Source organism: Choristoneura fumiferana, chromosome 20 (assembly GCF_025370935.1).
Source record: "Choristoneura fumiferana chromosome 20, NRCan_CFum_1, whole genome shotgun sequence".
Classification (NCBI taxonomy): Eukaryota; Metazoa; Arthropoda; class Insecta; order Lepidoptera; family Tortricidae; genus Choristoneura; species Choristoneura fumiferana.
Genome location: NC_133491.1, coordinates 2,080,653 through 2,098,250, shown reverse-complemented (window position 1 = coordinate 2,098,250; position 17,598 = coordinate 2,080,653). Strand labels below are relative to the sequence as shown.

Genomic DNA, 17,598 nt, shown 5'->3' with positions numbered 1-17,598 from the left:
TACGTACGATCAGTAGGGCTACTGCGAAACTCGAAACTTGAAGTTCGTATCGTACCGTCCCTCTCGCTCGCGTATTAAATAGTATAAGTGTCAGACGGACCGCACGATACGAACTACAACAAACTTCGAGTTTCGAGTTTCATAGTAGCCCTGCAGTTCACAAGAGCGAATTTTTTTTTCTATCACTATCATTCGGGGCTTGTGGTCGTAGGTCATAACGCATTTATGATGAGCGTTATTAAGGTACGGCCACATGCAGCCGCTCGTCGCTCGTTTGCTTGCAGCTATAAATCTGGTCACGTGACCTCATTTTGAATTAAATTTTGAATTTACCGCGACTCAAAAAAGTAGCTCAAGTCGCCGCGTTGAGCAGCAGCGACAAGATGGCTGCTTGTAGGAATAGGAATGATCTTGGTCTTGGAAACTGATTTCTTAATCTCATTCAGTAGCAGTCGTGGCAGTGGTACAAATAAATAAATTGGAGTGAATGAAAAAAATAATAGCAGTGTTTTTGCCGGAATTGGAGAGGTTTTTTTTCTAACGATAAAGCAAAACATTTTCAGCTTTATCGCTATATGTCACGTGCCCAGATTTGACGCTCGAATCGAGCGTTGAGCGACTTACATGTGGCCGTGCCTTTAGATGGGTAATGTGTTATGTGATAGCGAGTACGACAATACAATACATTACGCTGTTCTTTATTAAATAAATAATATCAATACCTTTTTTCTCAGGTGCAACTGGAAGTCTCCCTATACCGCCACAGTTAAATAATTTTGTAAAATTGTGTCTTTTGGATCCATCTATGCCACAAATTCTTAGTGATACTCAGAAAATTCTAGAAGATTTAAATACGTTGTAGAACGCGGATAAAATATAAATATTAATTTGTATGCCTATCCTGTTTCTTTTCGATTACGTTGAACAGTCTGCCTTATTTTGGTTACTTATGAACGCATTTTTATTGTATAAAAAAAAAAACGACTTGTCAATGTCAAAATTTCTAAACAAAGTTTTGAATTCGTATTGTAACCGCCAGCTAGCTACAAATTATAAGCTCTTGTTGTGATATTTTTAGTGTTATTGTGTTTGTGTTATGCTAAGGAATAAAGGAAGTGCATGATGCTACCAACAAGATTTGTACCTGGGCAGGCTCCCCGCAAATCAAGGTAAAACTACGAACTTTAACATAACGTTCTCTTACCATATTCTCATTCCTTTGATGAATCCAATTACACTTCAGTAATGTGTACCAGGTATTTTCTAGTATGAGGTACAATTTGAAGTTGATTAAGTAAAATTACGCATCATACGTAAATCTTAGATGAACCTCCCACTAAACGCATCTCTCTTTAGATATTCTAAAACGCAAGACTGGTAAAAAGCGTCATTAGATTATACAATCTACTACTGTGTTACGTTGAATTGTATTAGATTGGGTGAGCGTCAGTCCTTCCTGCCGCGTCGGGTGGGGTCCACGGACCGCCTGTCGGACTCGCGGCGGCCCAGCGGCGCCGGCCCGCGCTCCAGTAGTGCCGACACGGGCCGCTCTAGTGTCCGGCTCAGTCGTGAAGCTTCGGCATCTAAACCACCATTGAAACAGGTAATTGAGATTGACTCTGATCATAAAATATTAATATAACTTTATACAATTCACATGTCTAATATAATATTGAGGTAAATGCAAATTTTTACCTATAGATAATTAAAAAAAACTCCTTTTTTGAATGATTTTTGACTATTACCTATGATTACTTGGAAAAAAGTTAACTATGTCAATTTTGTTTTGGAGGTGCAAGTAATCCTCTAGGCTACCAGTGACTGCCTGCCATGTGACTGGCAGTTTAAAAAGGGGAAAAAAGTCATATATAAATAAATAAATATTTCTCCACAGCAAATGTCTCAATGATATAATTGATTTCTTAATTCATAACAAATATGTTTATATTTGAGTGGAGACCATTTTGGCTTCACATCATTATTTGTTTGTTCTTGTATTCTTTATCATTTTGTAAATGTGTTTTTACTTTTATTTTGTCATGATGTGTTGGCTAAATAAACATATTTATATTCTATTATATATTCCAGAGGTCCCGCTCGCAGCAGGCTGACTCCCGCCTGACTGCCACTCCTCTCCGCTCGAACCAGTTTTTGAGGCCTACTACCACACCTGTGGTATGAACACTGTCTAAATTACTTTTATTAGTATCCGGGTGACCAAGCTTCCATTGGGAGTGCTAAAATTCGAAAACACATGTTCCCCAAGAGTTACTACTTGATTACTGTTACTTTTAGTATGTTAATAAATAAGGCACTTGTGCATAATTAGTGTTTTTTTTTATAGAGAACTCCATCAGGGGACAGATCAAGGAGTTGGGAAGCGTCTCTCGACAGGGCTTTGGCTTGTGTCACTGTTAAGGATCAGAGGTACAATACAAAAGTCTACTCGTAACCGTAACCACGGCCACTGAAATGTGGCTGAAACGTCGAGGTACAATGTAACTATTACTTGTTTTATTAGCGTGATAAGTCCCAGGTGCTGTAAGAGTTATGAATAAATGTAGAATCTAGTAATTACCTAAGTGAGTGTAACACTTGTGTAACATGATGGATGGATGACCTAGTTAAAGTTCACGGTGGTTGCAAGCTGCTTCCGACCGAAGCAACTGGAAGTCTGTGGGCTAGGCCTATGTGCAAAGTGGCCGTCCTATGGCTGAGATGGTGATGATGAACACTTGTGTGTCACAGGCCTATATCTGCCACGGCATGGCAGCGCAGCACGCTGGCGCGGGTGTCGGAAGGCCTGGCGTCGCGCGGGCCGGGCGCGGCGCTCATCCGGCCGCTCACCATCGCGCGCTTCGTCGACATCGCCGGCGCCCTGCTGCAGGCGCTCACTAATGATGACAACCTTACTAATGATAACTACGTCACTAAGGTACCGTGTCAATCAACATTTCCTTGATTGTTATTCTGTCCCTTTGTCCGAGAGACAACGGTTGAAGAATTCCTTAAAAAACTGTGTTGTAATGTATGCTACTACATGTGCTCAGGAGATAGTCAAAAGTTTTCCAGCAAGAGAATGTAGCTCCGTAGCACTATGTCGTTTTGTTGAGAAGCATAGTTTTCCCGGCAATAACTCGAAAACGGTATATCCGATCATGTTAAAAACCAGTTTTCCCCTCTATGTGTCTATCCACCGTCACCGCACCGGCTTGGGTGGCTATATTAATGTCTCTGGTCAAATGGCTCGTTTTGCACTCTTGTTGTATAATCTATTATTCATACAAACTATAAAGTGTTTTTTAAAAGACCTGTGCTAATATGTGCAATATGTTGATTTTTGCTGAAATATTTGTAGCCCGACCTTTCTCCCCCGATGGTTTTGTTGTTGAAGCAAATTATAACGTGTTGTGTCTGTTGTGGCAGCTGCCGCACGTGTGCAAGCGCCTGCTGTACCCGGGCGCGGTGTCCAAGTCGTGGCTGAAGGCGGTCAACACGCTGCACGCGTTCCCGCACGCGCTGGCCCTGGTCGCCTATCTGCTGGACATGTTGCGGCGAGTGGTAACTATCACTGTGTCTATGTGTGGGCAGCTCCTGTACTATACAGGGCGCGGTGTCCAAGTCGTGGCTGAAGGCGGTCAACACGCTGCACGCGTTCCCGCACGCGCTGGCCCTGGTCGCCTATCTGCTGGACATGTTGCGGCGAGTGGTAACTATCACTGTGTCTATGTGTGGGCAGCTCCTGTACTATACAGGGCGCGGTGTCCAAGTCGTGGCTGAAGGCGGTCAACACGCTGCACGCGTTCCCGCACGCGCTGGCCCTGGTCGCCTATCTGCTGGACATGTTGCGGCGAGTGGTAACTATCACTGTGTCTATGTGTGGGCAGCTCCTGTACTATACAGGGCGCGGTGTCCAAGTCGTGGCTGAAGGCGGTCAACACGCTGCACGCGTTCCCGCACGCGCTGGCCCTGGTCGCCTATCTGCTGGACATGTTGCGGCGAGTGGTAACTATCACTGTGTCTATGTGTGGGCAGCTCCTGTACTATACAGGGCGCGGTGTCCAAGTCGTGGCTGAAGGCGGTCAACACGCTGCACGCGTTCCCGCACGCGCTGGCCCTGGTCGCCTATCTGCTGGACATGTTGCGGCGAGTGGTAACTATCACTGTGTCTATGTGTGGGCAGCTCCTGTACTATACAGGGCGCGGTGTCCAAGTCGTGGCTGAAGGCGGTCAACACGCTGCACGCGTTCCCGCACGCGCTGGCCCTGGTCGCCTATCTGCTGGACATGTTGCGGCGAGTGGTAACTATCACTGTGTCTATGTGTGGGCAGCTCCTGTACTATACAGGGCGCGGTGTCCAAGTCGTGGCTGAAGGCGGTCAACACGCTGCACGCGTTCCCGCACGCGCTGGCCCTGGTCGCCTATCTGCTGGACATGTTGCGGCGAGTGGTAACTATCACTGTGTCTATGTGTGGGCAGCTCCTGTACTATACAGGGCGCGGTGTCCAAGTCGTGGCTGAAGGCGGTCAACACGCTGCACGCGTTCCCGCACGCGCTGGCCCTGGTCGCCTATCTGCTGGACATGTTGCGGCGAGTGGTAACTATCACTGTGTCTATGTGTGGGCAGCTCCTGTACTATACAGGGCGCGGTGTCCAAGTCGTGGCTGAAGGCGGTCAACACGCTGCACGCGTTCCCGCACGCGCTGGCCCTGGTCGCCTATCTGCTGGACATGTTGCGGCGAGTGGTAACTATCACTGTGTCTATGTGTGGGCAGCTCCTGTACTATACAGGGCGCGGTGTCCAAGTCGTGGCTGAAGGCGGTCAACACGCTGCACGCGTTCCCGCACGCGCTGGCCCTGGTCGCCTATCTGCTGGACATGTTGCGGCGAGTGGTAACTATCACTGTGTCTATGTGTGGGCAGCTCCTGTACTATACAGGGCGCGGTGTCCAAGTCGTGGCTGAAGGCGGTCAACACGCTGCACGCGTTCCCGCACGCGCTGGCCCTGGTCGCCTATCTGCTGGACATGTTGCGGCGAGTGGTAACAAGTGGTCAAAAGATCTGTGAATGTAGTTGAAATTGTTTTAAAATAAAATTATTACATTATTTGAGACTAGCCGTTACCCGCAACTCTGTTCGCGCAAAATTCGTTTATCGCTATCCCGCGGGAACTATGCAGTTTTCCGTGATCACATTCATACAATACAATACAATACAAATATTCTTTATTGCACACCATAAAGCAGTACAAAAAACTTATGATATAAACACTTACCCCCTTATTCATAAAACTTAACAAGCCTATGTTAACTAACAAATGCTTTGTCCCTTTCTAACAAATACAAATGCCGAAGTGACAGATAAGGACAAACGAATTTTAGCGGCATTTTAACTAAAATAGGTTTGATTGTCGTTTATGAATAAGGGGGTTAGATTCAGGGTAGACAATAGACGGTATTATCGCATTCATATTGTTGTATAAGCTGTTGATTCGGGTCATTATATTTAATATCTGTTGATTCTCCTTTAAGAATTAAATAAAAACTATCCTATTAAATATAATGACCCGGATAACTCACGTCTTAAATCGAGTTTAGCTCGACATGTTTTAAGACGTGAGTTATCCGGGTCATTATATTTAATATGAGTGAATCTCACGGTAGTTTCATGTTCAAAAACTATCCTATGTCCTTCTCCGAGACTTGAACTATCTGTATACCGAATTTCATCGAAATCGGTTCAATGGTTTAGACGTGATGAAGTAACAGTAAGAAACAAACAGACTTACAAACTTTCGCATTTATAATATTAGTGAATGATTCTTCTCCATGTGGTATTGCCGTTGGACCCTGTATATTACGTGGTGGTTTCCAGGAGTGCGAGGTGTCTGACGAATGGTTGTACGCGGACGACGACGAGCTGGCGCGCCTGCGCCGCGAATACCTAAGGGAGTGCTTCTACAGGTACCTAGCGACACGCGACACCTTTTTTTTTAGGGTTCCGTAGTCAACTAGGAATCCTTATAGTTAATAATAATAATACAAATACAAATACAAATATTCTTTATTGCACACCATAAAGCAGTAAAAATACTTATAATATAAACACTTAGATTCACGGTAGACAATAGGCGGTCTTATCGCTAAAAGCGATCTCTTCCAGACAACCATTTGGGAACAAGAAATTATATAAATATGTTACAAAAATAGGTGTAATAATAATAATAATAAATAAATAAATATCACGGGACAATTCACACCAATTGACCTAGTCCCAAAGTAAGCTTAGCAAAGCTTGTGTTATGGGTATACTAAGCAACGGATAAATATAGTTATATAGATAGATACATACTTAAATACAAATTAAACACCCAAGACCCGAGAACAAACATTCGTATTTTTCATACAAATATCTGCCCCGACACGGGAATCGAACCCGGGACCTCAAGCTTCGTAGTCAGGTTCTCTAACCACTAGGCCATCTGGTCGTCTAAGTTAAAATAGTTACGCCATGTCTGTCTGATTATCCGTCCGCCGCTAAGCTCAGAGACCGTTGGTACTAGGAAGCTGTTATTTGGCATCAATATACATAACAGTCACGCCGACAAAGTGGTAAAATAAAATATATATTTTTTTACCTCCCATAGACGTATTTATATTTTATAGTACGTTTTTGCAGGTGGTAGGACCTTGTGCAAGGTCCGCCCGGATTGCTACCACCATCTTGCTCGCTAATCCTGCCGTGAAGCACCAGTGCTTGCACTGTTGTGTTTCGGCGTGGAGAGCAAGACAGCCGGTGAAATTACTGGCACTTGGGTATCCCATCTTAGGCCTCTAGGTTGGCTACGCATTTACAATCCTCCTGGTGTTGCAGGTGTCTATGGGCGGTGGTGATCTCTTACCATCAGGAGACCCACTTGCTCGTTTTCCTTCCAGTCGAATAAAAAAAAAAAAAAAAAGACAAAGTGGGGGTGATTTTTTTTTCTCGACTAGTATGGGGTATCGTATCGTATCGGGGTCTTTTCAAGTAGGTCAAAACCAGTTGGGGGTTGCTAAGAAGATTTTTCTATTCAGTGGTGTGTTTGCGAAATATTCAACTTTAAAGTGCAAATTTTCATTAAAATCGAGCGTCCCTGAGGGGACTCCCCCCTCTAAAATCTAAAATGTAGGGTGGAAATTTAAAAAAAAAAATCAGATAATAGTAAATGTACCAAATTTACAAGGCAAATTATAGCGGCTAAGATTGCTGGAGAATTGCGTTTTAACCGGTTCATTTTCATGGTTTCCTTTTTTTTATGAATGGGCTGTAGAATTTGATGACAAGTCCAAATATTTTTTAGACGTCCTGTATTTCTACTAGATAACTTGGAAACTGTAACAGAATCTTCTACTATGTCAACAAAAACGTGCCCACGAAAATCATACAGAATAAACGCCCGAATACCCTAGTTTAAATTGAAAATACAAACTGAAATATAGATGCACAGAAAAACCAGAAAAATAAGACCATCACTGGGAATCGAACCCAGGTACACCACTGATGGTCAACCACTGATGGCTGGTGTTGACCATCAGTGGTGTAGCGGTATAGCACGCGGTACGGAATACCGAGGACCTGGGTTCGATTCCCAGTGATGGTCTTATTTTTCTGGTTTTTCTGTGCATCTATATTTCAGTTTGTATTTTCAATTTAGGTTTTACGGGATGACCGTAGTAAAGTAAAAATTTGGAATTGAAATAAAAAAATACAAAAAGATTCCAAAAAACCAATCTTAATTTTACCCTAGTTTAACTTCAATATTAGTTCAAGTTGTTATGTCCAGGTTCCAGGCTCCCGAGGCGTCTTATGACGACCTCACGCAGGATTATTTACAGCGGCTCAAGCAACTCCTCGGCACTGACGATGACAAGATCAGGGAGCTGGAGGAAGTCATCAAAGGTAAGAATTGACGAGTTAAGCGCGAGTCGGATAAGCTATGTCTAAGTTTTTTTTATTTGACTGGATTGCAAACGAGCAAGTGGGTCTCCTGATGGTATGAGATCACCACTGCCCATAAACATCTGCAACACCAGAGGTATTGCAGATGCGTTGCCAACCTAGAGGTCTAAGATGGGATACCTCAAGTGCCAGTAATTTCACCGGCTGTCTTACTCTCCACGCCGAAACACAACAGTGCAAGCACTGCTGCTTCACGGCAGGATTAGCGAGCAAGATGGTGGTAGCAATCCGGGCGGACCTTGCACAAGGTCCTACCACCTGCAAAGTATGATAATTCAACACCGTAAATAAGAGCTATAGTGAATAACGTTTCTGGCGCTCGCGATCACAATCAAATGACAGAATTGCGTCAGAAACATTAGGCAATACGCCCTCTGGTTGAAGATTTTCACCTTAAGGGTCTGTGGCTTTATTTTGATTGTTCTTTCAGGGCGTCTTCAATCCTGAAGGTCGGCCGTTGGCTTTTTATACTCGTCTCTGTCAGCAGCCAGCCGAAACAGCAAACAGCTGATCCTATACTACGAAGTGCAAAATTCGAACTGCGTATCTTGCCGTCCCGCTGACGCTTATATTATTCAATACGAGAGTGAGAGGGACGGCACGATACGAACTTCGATTTTAGAATTTTGATGAAGCGATGCCGGTCCACTCTCGAACGTAGCACCGCCACGATTTTTTCCTTCACCCATGTTTCTTTACGTCTGCTTTGCCCATCATTATAGACTGCAACAGCATGTATCTGTCGTTCTTAAGGACGCGCCCAAGCCCTGAGACAGACAGACAGCGGAGTCTCAGTAATAGGGTTCCGTTGGCACCCATTGGGTACGGAAACCTAAAAACTAGTTGTTTACGTTCCAAGTGCACGAGCAAGCGCTGACCGAAGAGATGGAGTCGACGGCCGCGTCCCTTGCCAGCGAGGCCAGCCGCCTGGCGCGCCGCGACACGCTGCTGGGGGCCTCCGCGCCTCGCGCCGCGCCGCCGCCGCCGCCCGCGCCCGCCTCGACGCCGCCGCCGCCGCCGCCAGGGACAAGGCCGCCGAGCTCAAGGCTGTCGACGCTGACATTGCACGCGCCACGTATGTATTGCTGTCTCTGTCCCGCGCCGCCGCCGCCGCCCGCGCCCGCCTCGACGCCGCCGCCGCCGCCGCCAGGGACAAGGCCGCCGAGCTCAAGGCTGTCGACGCTGACATTGCACGCGCCACGTATGTATTGCTGTCTCTGTCCCGCGCCGCCGCCGCCGCCCGCGCCCGCCTCGACGCCGCCGCCGCCGCCGCCAGGGACAAGGCCGCCGAGCTCAAGGCTGTCGACGCTGACATTGCACGCGCCACGTATGTATTGCTGTCTCTGTCCCGCGCCGCCGCCGCCGCCCGCGCCCGCCTCGACGCCGCCGCCGCCGCCGCCAGGGACAAGGCCGCCGAGCTCAAGGCTGTCGACGCTGACATTGCACGCGCCACGTATGTATTGCTGTCTCTGTCCCGCGCCGCCGCCGCCGCCCGCGCCCGCCTCGACGCCGCCGCCGCCGCCGCCAGGGACAAGGCCGCCGAGCTCAAGGCTGTCGACGCTGACATTGCACGCGCCACGTATGTATTGCTGTCTCTGTCCCGCGCCGCCGCCGCCGCCCGCGCCCGCCTCGACGCCGCCGCCGCCGCCGCCAGGGACAAGGCCGCCGAGCTCAAGGCTGTCGACGCTGACATTGCACGCGCCACGTATGTATTGCTGTCTCTGTCCCGCGCCGCCGCCGCCGCCCGCGCCCGCCTCGACGCCGCCGCCGCCGCCGCCAGGGACAAGGCCGCCGAGCTCAAGGCTGTCGACGCTGACATTGCACGCGCCACGTATGTATTGCTGTCTCTGTCCCGCGCCGCCGCCGCCGCCCGCGCCCGCCTCGACGCCGCCGCCAGGGACAAGGCCGCCGAGCTCAAGGCTGTCGACGCTGACATTGCACGCGCCACGTATGTATTGCTGTCTCTGTCCCGCGCCTCGCGCCGCGCCGCCGCCGCCGAGCTCAAGGCTGTCGACGCTGACATTGCACGCGCCACGTATGCAGACAGACATTTGTATAAACATAGTTTCGGCACAAGGGAGAGTGTAACATGTTTTTGAAGCTCCTCCCCATGAAGCTGGCATAGTCACGTTTGGTTTACTTAATCCTTGATAAAATATCAGACGAAAGAAAAAAAGCAAAACCCATCTGAAAATCGAAGCTCGTATCGTACAGTCTTCTTATTCTCAGTCTTCTATCTTCAGTCTGTGGTAGGGCCAAGAGCGCAGCCTAAGGTATCGCCAATATTTGGAACAATTATATTTTTTCTTTTAGAAATAAAAAATTGTACTCGCAAATGTGATGAAAAACATTGTATGTCGCACGGGCGGTACTAGAATTACGAACATCGCCTCATTAAAGCCCTCAGTCTTCGATTTCGGGCTTCTAATAGACTCTCGTACGCAATTCCTTATTTACCGCCCTTAAGACACAATGTACTATTATTAATATTGTATAATATTTTGGGCAGCGCGGAGACTGCGCAGCTGCGGCGCGAGCTGGAGGGGCAGGACATGTCGCGCGAGGAGCGCGCGCGGCTGCTGGACGAGGTGGACTACGCCACCAGGGTCCACGACTCCAAGCGCGTGCTCGCCGAACAGATCGCTAAGGTAACTGCACCAGGGGTTCATATGGCGCGCGGCTGCTGGACGAGGTGGACTACGCCACCAGGGTCCACGACTCCAAGCGCGTGCTCGCCGAACAGATCGCTAAGGTAACTGCACCAGGGGTTCATATGGCGCGCGGCTGCTGGACGAGGTGGACTACGCCACCAGGGTCCACGACTCCAAGCGCGTGCTCGCCGAACAGATCGCTAAGGTAACTGCACCAGGGGTTCATATGGCGCGCGGCTGCCTGGACGAGGTGGACTACGCCACCAGGGTCCACGACTCCAAGCGCGTGCTCGCCGAACAGATCGCTAAGGTAACTGCACCAGGGTTCATATGGCGCGCGGCTGCTGGACGAGGTGGACTACGCCACCAGGGTCCACGACTCCAAGCGCGTGCTCGCCGAACAGATCGCTAAGGTAACTGGCACCAGGGGTTCATATGGCGCGCGGCTGCTGGACGAGGTGGACTACGCCACCAGGGTCCACGACTCCAAGCGCGTGCTCGCCGAACAGATCGCTAAGGTAACTGCACCAGGGGTTCATATGGCGCGCGGCTGCTGGACGAGGTGGACTACGCCACCAGGGTCCACGACTCCAAGCGCGTGCTCGCCGAACAGATCGCTAAGGTAACTGCACCATGGGTTCGCTGTCTTTTCCCAACTCACGTTTTCCAAATGTTTCATTTGCCAAACTGTTTCATTTCCAAACTCAGGATTTACTATGAAAAATATTTTTTTCCAAATTTTCATAAGAGAAACCTAGCCTGCTGTGTTCTATAAAAGCATAAGAAAATACTTACACTGAGATTTTTTTTTTGCTATACTTGAAACGTTTAGGTATTTAACTAAATGAAAACAAACTTCAGCTGCCAGATTTGGTACATTCAAGGATTTTAAACATTTTACTTATCTATCATTGTAATACAAACTAGGCTAGTGTATTTTCAATACAGAAATGAAATGTTTAGATAGTTTAATGGGAAAATTTAAATATTTAAGACACTAAGGGGCTGTTTCACCATCCATTGATTAGTGGTAACCGACGGTTAAATGTGATGCCGTCTCCGTCTATTCGAACAAACAAATAGAGACGGCATCACACCTAACCGCCAGTTAACACTACTGAAAGGATGGTGAAACAGCCCGTAATTGACGTTGTTTTGCTTACATTTAGTTAAGTACCTATCCAAACCAAGTATGGGTGGGTACAAGTGCGACTCACCCTTAATCGACTTCAGAAAAGGAGGAGGTTCCATGTTCCTCTGTATGTATTAACTTCCCTCGCAGATGGTCCACGGCAAAGAGACGGAGCTGGCTCTGTGGCAGAAGAAGACTCTGGACAGCTGTGTGGAGTACAAGCAGGGACTCATACACCTGGCCGCGCAGTTCCCGGACCTCGCCGCGCTCGCCATCGACGAGACGTGAGTATAAACTGAAATATAGATGCACAGAAAAACCAGAAAAATAAGACCACCACTGGGAATCGAACCCAGCTCCTCGGCATTCCGTGCCGTGTGCTATACCGCTACACCACTGCTGGACAACGGTACAGACACAAATTTCCCCTTATTTAGCCACTTAAGCAGTGACGCTAGCGAAATCTATACCGTAGCCCTCATCGAGAAACATAAAAAAAATTGGAATTGAAATAAAAAATACAAAAAGATTCCAAAAAACCAATCTTAGTGAGTACAAACATTTAGGGGCTGTTTCACCATCCATTGATTAGTGTTAATTGGCGGTTAGGTGTGATGCCGTCTCTGTTTGTTTTGTTCGAATAGACGGAGACGGCATCACATTTAACCGTCGGTTAAGTGAAACAGCCCCTTAGAATCTAATAACTTTAAACGAGCAATTCCTGTATATAATCAGAATCTCGGAAACTGCTCGCAACGATTTCGATGATATTTTGTATGTAGGGATATTCGGGGATGACAAATCGATCTAGCTTGGTTTTGTATATGAGAAAACGCTTATTAACGAGTTTTAGCCCTAGCGAAGCTCCGGCGCCTACCTATTAACTAAAAAAAAAATACTTTTGCTCGCCCACTGTTCTCTTCGTTTTCGAGGACCAGGGGTGCTATTACGAAATTCGAAGTTCGTATCGTGCCGTCCCTCTCACTCGTTTTAAATAATACTAGCTGTTGCCCGCGGCTCCGCCATTTTACATAAGAAAGAACACAAAACTCAGGGGAAACAACAGGTGGTCTTATCGCTACCGGATATGAGTGCCAATACCGGTGGGTGCATTGTGGCGTTCGAAGGACCTTTGTTTGTTGGGGTGAGCGGTTAGTTCCGAAAGAGTGTGACGTCTGTCGACGAAACATAGATGTCGCTAATGCTGCTGCTTAAGTAGCATAGTAGAAATAAGCAACCTGAGATATGTATGCATAGGAAAAATTCGTGTCTAGATTCCTGTCCAGCAGTGGTGTAGGGGTTATAGCACGCAGCACGGATTGCGATTCCCAGTGCTGGTCCCTTTTTCTGGTTTTTCTGTGCATCCATGTCTCAGTTTGTATTTTCGATAGGCCTTTGTTCAGCAGTCAAAGTCAAAGTCAAAGTCAAAATATCTTTATTCAATTTAGGCTATAACAAGCACTTATGAATGTCAAAAAAAATCTACCACCGGTGCGGAAAAACCTCTGCTGAGAAGAATCCGGCAAGAAACTCAAAGAGGTATATATTTTTTTTAAAACAGATGGACAGTGGACTTCTTCCGGCTGATGATGATGATGATGGCTGTATCAAAAAAATCGGTAGTTTCGTTTAGCATGATTCGTGTTCCAGCAAGCTGATGGAGCCGGGCTGCCTGTCGGCGGGTCAGCTGGCGCTGGACGCGCTCAAGCAGCTGTCGTCCAAGCTGGCGCAGCGACGAGCCCAACTCACGCGCACGCGCAGCGCGCTAGCCAAGCAACGACAGGCCAAACTGGTACTAGTTATTTATTTATTTATCCTACTTTTCCTACTAATATTATTTCTTTATTTCTTTCATAACATTTACACGGTATTACATATATACATCCAATTCACCGTAAAACTAAAAAACGAACAAATTAAAATTAGCATATTACTAGTAAACTAACAAGTCAAGACATATTCACTTAACGCTCGATTATATTATAAATGCGAAAGTTTGTGAGCGAGTGATTTGCCAAAAAAATCGGGATAGGGATAAAATCTCGAAATAACAAGCTGGACCTCTGAAATAACACATAGGCTACTTTTTATCCCGATATTCCCACGGGATAGGGATAAAATCTTGTTATTTCAACCGCTGGGTTTAGAGTTTTGAACTTTTGGTCAGTTTTTTTAACACAACTACAATGAAGACCATGATATAAATTTCGGGAATTCCCAGGCAAATAAAATCCCGGAAATTAAATTGTAACTACCAGACCGAATAGTTTACGCGTGCAAAGCCGCGGGTAACCTTTTGTTCATAATAAAGACTTACAGTACACACCAATGCATCTCTATTATTAGCTAAACATACAAAACACTTACACTTGACAGATACATAATAATTAATAACTACATTAAACAGACATACACAAACATTTCCTTATTTTATTGAGAAGCGACTGCCAGCGGTTAGCGAACACATTTGCACCCGGGACCTGAGGTTCAGAAACTCTATCGCCCTTGCGGGCGGCGAGTATTTGCGGCGGGGCGGTATGTCGTGTCCCATTCGCGATCCATAATGTGAGCCATAATGTTTGTCATAATGAACACTTGCCATAACTCTTTTTTCTCTAAAGCCATACAATTTTCAGAAACTATGAAATGGCCTTTACATGTTAGGTTAAATTTATTTTATATATAACAATCAGGAATTATTTCTAGTTTTCAAGAGAAAAGAGTTATGGCAAATGATCATTGTGGCAAACATTATGTTATGACTTTAATATGTATGGATTCCAATATAGACCCTGGTATGTCACCGACATAGATGACCAACCATGAACGAAAAGACTGTTTTCTCGTTCAAAAATTCAACTTTTACTTTACATAAGAAATTTACCGTGGTGTACAAAAAGTGACTAGCACCAATAGCAACGATACGACCCTAATTTCTAGAACCGTGTCAGATATTTTTGAACGCTCCGCTGTGGCAGATATTGCACTTATTGAAAGAAACCTGCTGAATACTGTACTTCAAGGGGAAATAGTGGGAGGGTTCTATGAAAATCCAGTGTTAGCAGAGCTCGTCTCCGAAGCAAAATGTCCATCCATCCATCCACAACAAGAGGGCTTGGGCCATAGTTCCCACGCGGGCCCAGTGCGGATGGGAACTTCACCCGCACCATTGAATGCTTCGCAGGCAAAATGTACTTGGGATCATTTTAGATGTTTACTGGCATCGACAGACAGAATAAATTTAAAATTTTCAAACGGACATGGACTTTACAACTGCAATAATCTTTAGTCGCAAAATTGTAAAAAAAAACTCTGTAGGAAGAAGCCAGAGCAGCCATAGCGGACCTAAAATCCAAGATCCAGCAAACAGTCAGCTCCCACGACAGCGACGTGGCGGCCGAGGCGGCCGAGCAGGCGGCGGCGGAGGCGCGGGGGGCGCGTGCTGCCGCCGCGCTCCAAGACTACCGCGACCACCAGGAACAGTTCCGGAAGGTGCAGGAGGAACTCGCCTTTTGGAAGAAACAGGATGACGCGTGAGTATTGTCCAGGCCCCGCTTATTTAGATCATCAATCATAATCATCTTCATGATATTCATTTAATCCTACTTATGGTTATGTGAGTGAATTCAACGGCAGTTAAACCTTAGTATGGTGTTGCTAGTTGCATTATTGTAAAATGTTAAATTGTATTTCTATTTAGTAAATAAATGAAAAAAAAAAAACAAAATTAAAAAAAGTACATGTCAAATTATTAAGTATATAAATTCATTATTACAATTTATTGTGCAAATTTAAAATTCAGCCGAAGCCAATCAAATTAACACAAAAATGCAATTGATTTTTAATCATTCCATTGAAATAAAAATTAGATAAAATGCAATCATACAAGAAATAATCAAAGCAATCAAAAATTAAACCAACTTTAAAAATTCAAATTAAAAGATATTAAATATAAAAAAATAATTAAAAATTAAATCATCATTATTATTATATTCTGACATGTCATAAAGGCATTTTTAGTCAGCCATTTTTTTAATTGGTTGAAGAAGTCAGGTCGTTTTGGATATTTTTGATGCTGTCGGGTAGTTTATTATAGATACTTGGCCCCGCAATATCCACCGGTTTCTTGGATTTCGCAAGTCGACAACATGCTGAGTCATCCCAACCTATATACGTCCCACTGCCGGGTACAGGCCTCCTCTCAGAATGAGAGGGCTTGGGCCGTAGTTCCCACGCGGGCCCAGTGCGGATTGGGAACTTCACGCACAACATTGAATTGCTTCGCTGGTTTGTGCAGGCTTTCTCAGGATGTTTTCCTTCACCGTGAAGCTCGTGATAAATTTCAAATGTAATTTCGCATGAATTTCGAAAAACTCAGAGGTGCGAGCCCGGGTTTGAACCCACGCTGCTCTGCTTGAGGTGATAGGTCAAACTACTAGGCCACCACGGCTAATTTAGTTAAGAGTGCTACTACAAAATGAACCAAGTTTCATATATTGTTTACCTATGAGGAATTAGTTAAAGGACATATTTGGTAGTGGCTATACAGGGTGTCCCTAAAACCGACGTCAAGACTTAAGGGGCCAATAGAACAGCGGCTATCAGATTAAGCAAATTTATTTATTTATTTATTTACATGTACCTATGTGAAAATCACAAAATATGGATTTCGGCCTGTAAATAGGCTATTTTAAGGAAGGCATTTCATTGCATATTTGAAAAATAGTAGATTGTAGAAAAAGAGCATAAAACGAGCCATTTTACCCGAGACCAGGAAAATGGGTTTAATGCTCGAGTTTTACACTGCTTTTCACTTCGATTGCAAAGAAATGAAATAATAGTGGAAACATTGTTCACTTACTAGGTACCTTTTACTTTTTTATATTTTAATTTAATAATTTTAATTATAAATATTTACTTTTCTTGATTTATTTTGATTTGTTTTTTTTTTTAGTTTTATACAGATTAGAAATTATTAAAAAATATATAGAAACTTTGTTGTTTGTGGCTGTTTGCTGTGGTCTGATTGCATTGGTCTTAGACGAAGATTTAACTTTATGCACTAGAGCATAAAAACTTTACGAGCATGAGAAGTGAAAAATATGTTGGTTTCAGTTGGCGCGCGAAGCTAACAGCTATGCGGGAGTACATCCGCTCCCAGAAGGAAAACCTTCCAGCCGCCCTCCAGCATGCCTACCGGGCGAGGGCGGATTTAGTCGCAGAGAACTTGCAGCAGTGGGCGGAGGGCGCCGGAAACGTGCTCTCGTAGTTTAAGCTAGATAAGTCTATTGCACTCTTTATTTGTATTAAATAGAGTTAGAAATTGGGAAATTGTTTCATTAAAGGTATTTGGGCTGCTAAAGAAAAAACTATAGAGAAAGCGAGATAGGAAAAAAGAGAACGTTTATTCGTAACATATGCCGAAAAATAAATTAGAAATACGCATATTACGAAATGGAATGGAATGGTCGAAATGTACGTTAACGTAGGTATGTAAGTTGTTTCAAATCTCGCCAGTCGGTTAAGCTACCTAGATGTGGTCGGATTGATTTGAAACTTCGAATTCATCAGTCGTTAAATGACGACGATACAATCAGGGCCTGTGCGCAATGCAAGTAAAGCCAACAAAAAGAACAGCCAGCCAAAACATTACTTCTATTACCTATATTTTTTAAGTATAAGTAAACTCATTTGGAACAGCCTGTATGTATCAAATCGTAAATTAGACATTTCTACAATTAATACTGTAGAGTTTGATATGTGGCTTTGTAGATAGGTTAGAAATACCCTAATTAACACGTTCTATACTCTTTGTAC

At 45.2% G+C, this 17,598-nt stretch overlaps 1 protein-coding gene across 1 annotated transcript; it reads left to right on the top strand.

Annotated features, from left to right (window-relative positions):
• The first annotated feature begins 734 nt into the window (after window positions 1–734).
• LOC141439369 (uncharacterized) lies at window positions 735–17,552 on the top strand. Its single transcript, XM_074103653.1, is given in 22 exon segments — window positions 735–1,169; window positions 1,435–1,603; window positions 2,089–2,175; window positions 2,345–2,427; window positions 2,749–2,935; window positions 3,427–3,761; window positions 3,888–4,005; window positions 4,052–4,153; window positions 4,200–4,301; window positions 4,348–4,449; window positions 4,496–4,597; window positions 4,644–4,745; window positions 4,898–5,041; window positions 5,875–5,963; window positions 7,823–7,938; window positions 8,858–9,883; window positions 9,886–9,946; window positions 10,508–10,646; window positions 11,932–12,065; window positions 13,432–13,573; window positions 15,100–15,314; window positions 16,897–17,552. Coding segments are annotated over 22 exon segments (3,756 nt in total). The 5' UTR covers window positions 735–1,122; the 3' UTR covers window positions 17,051–17,552.
• Window positions 17,553–17,598: the final 46 nt, after the last annotated feature.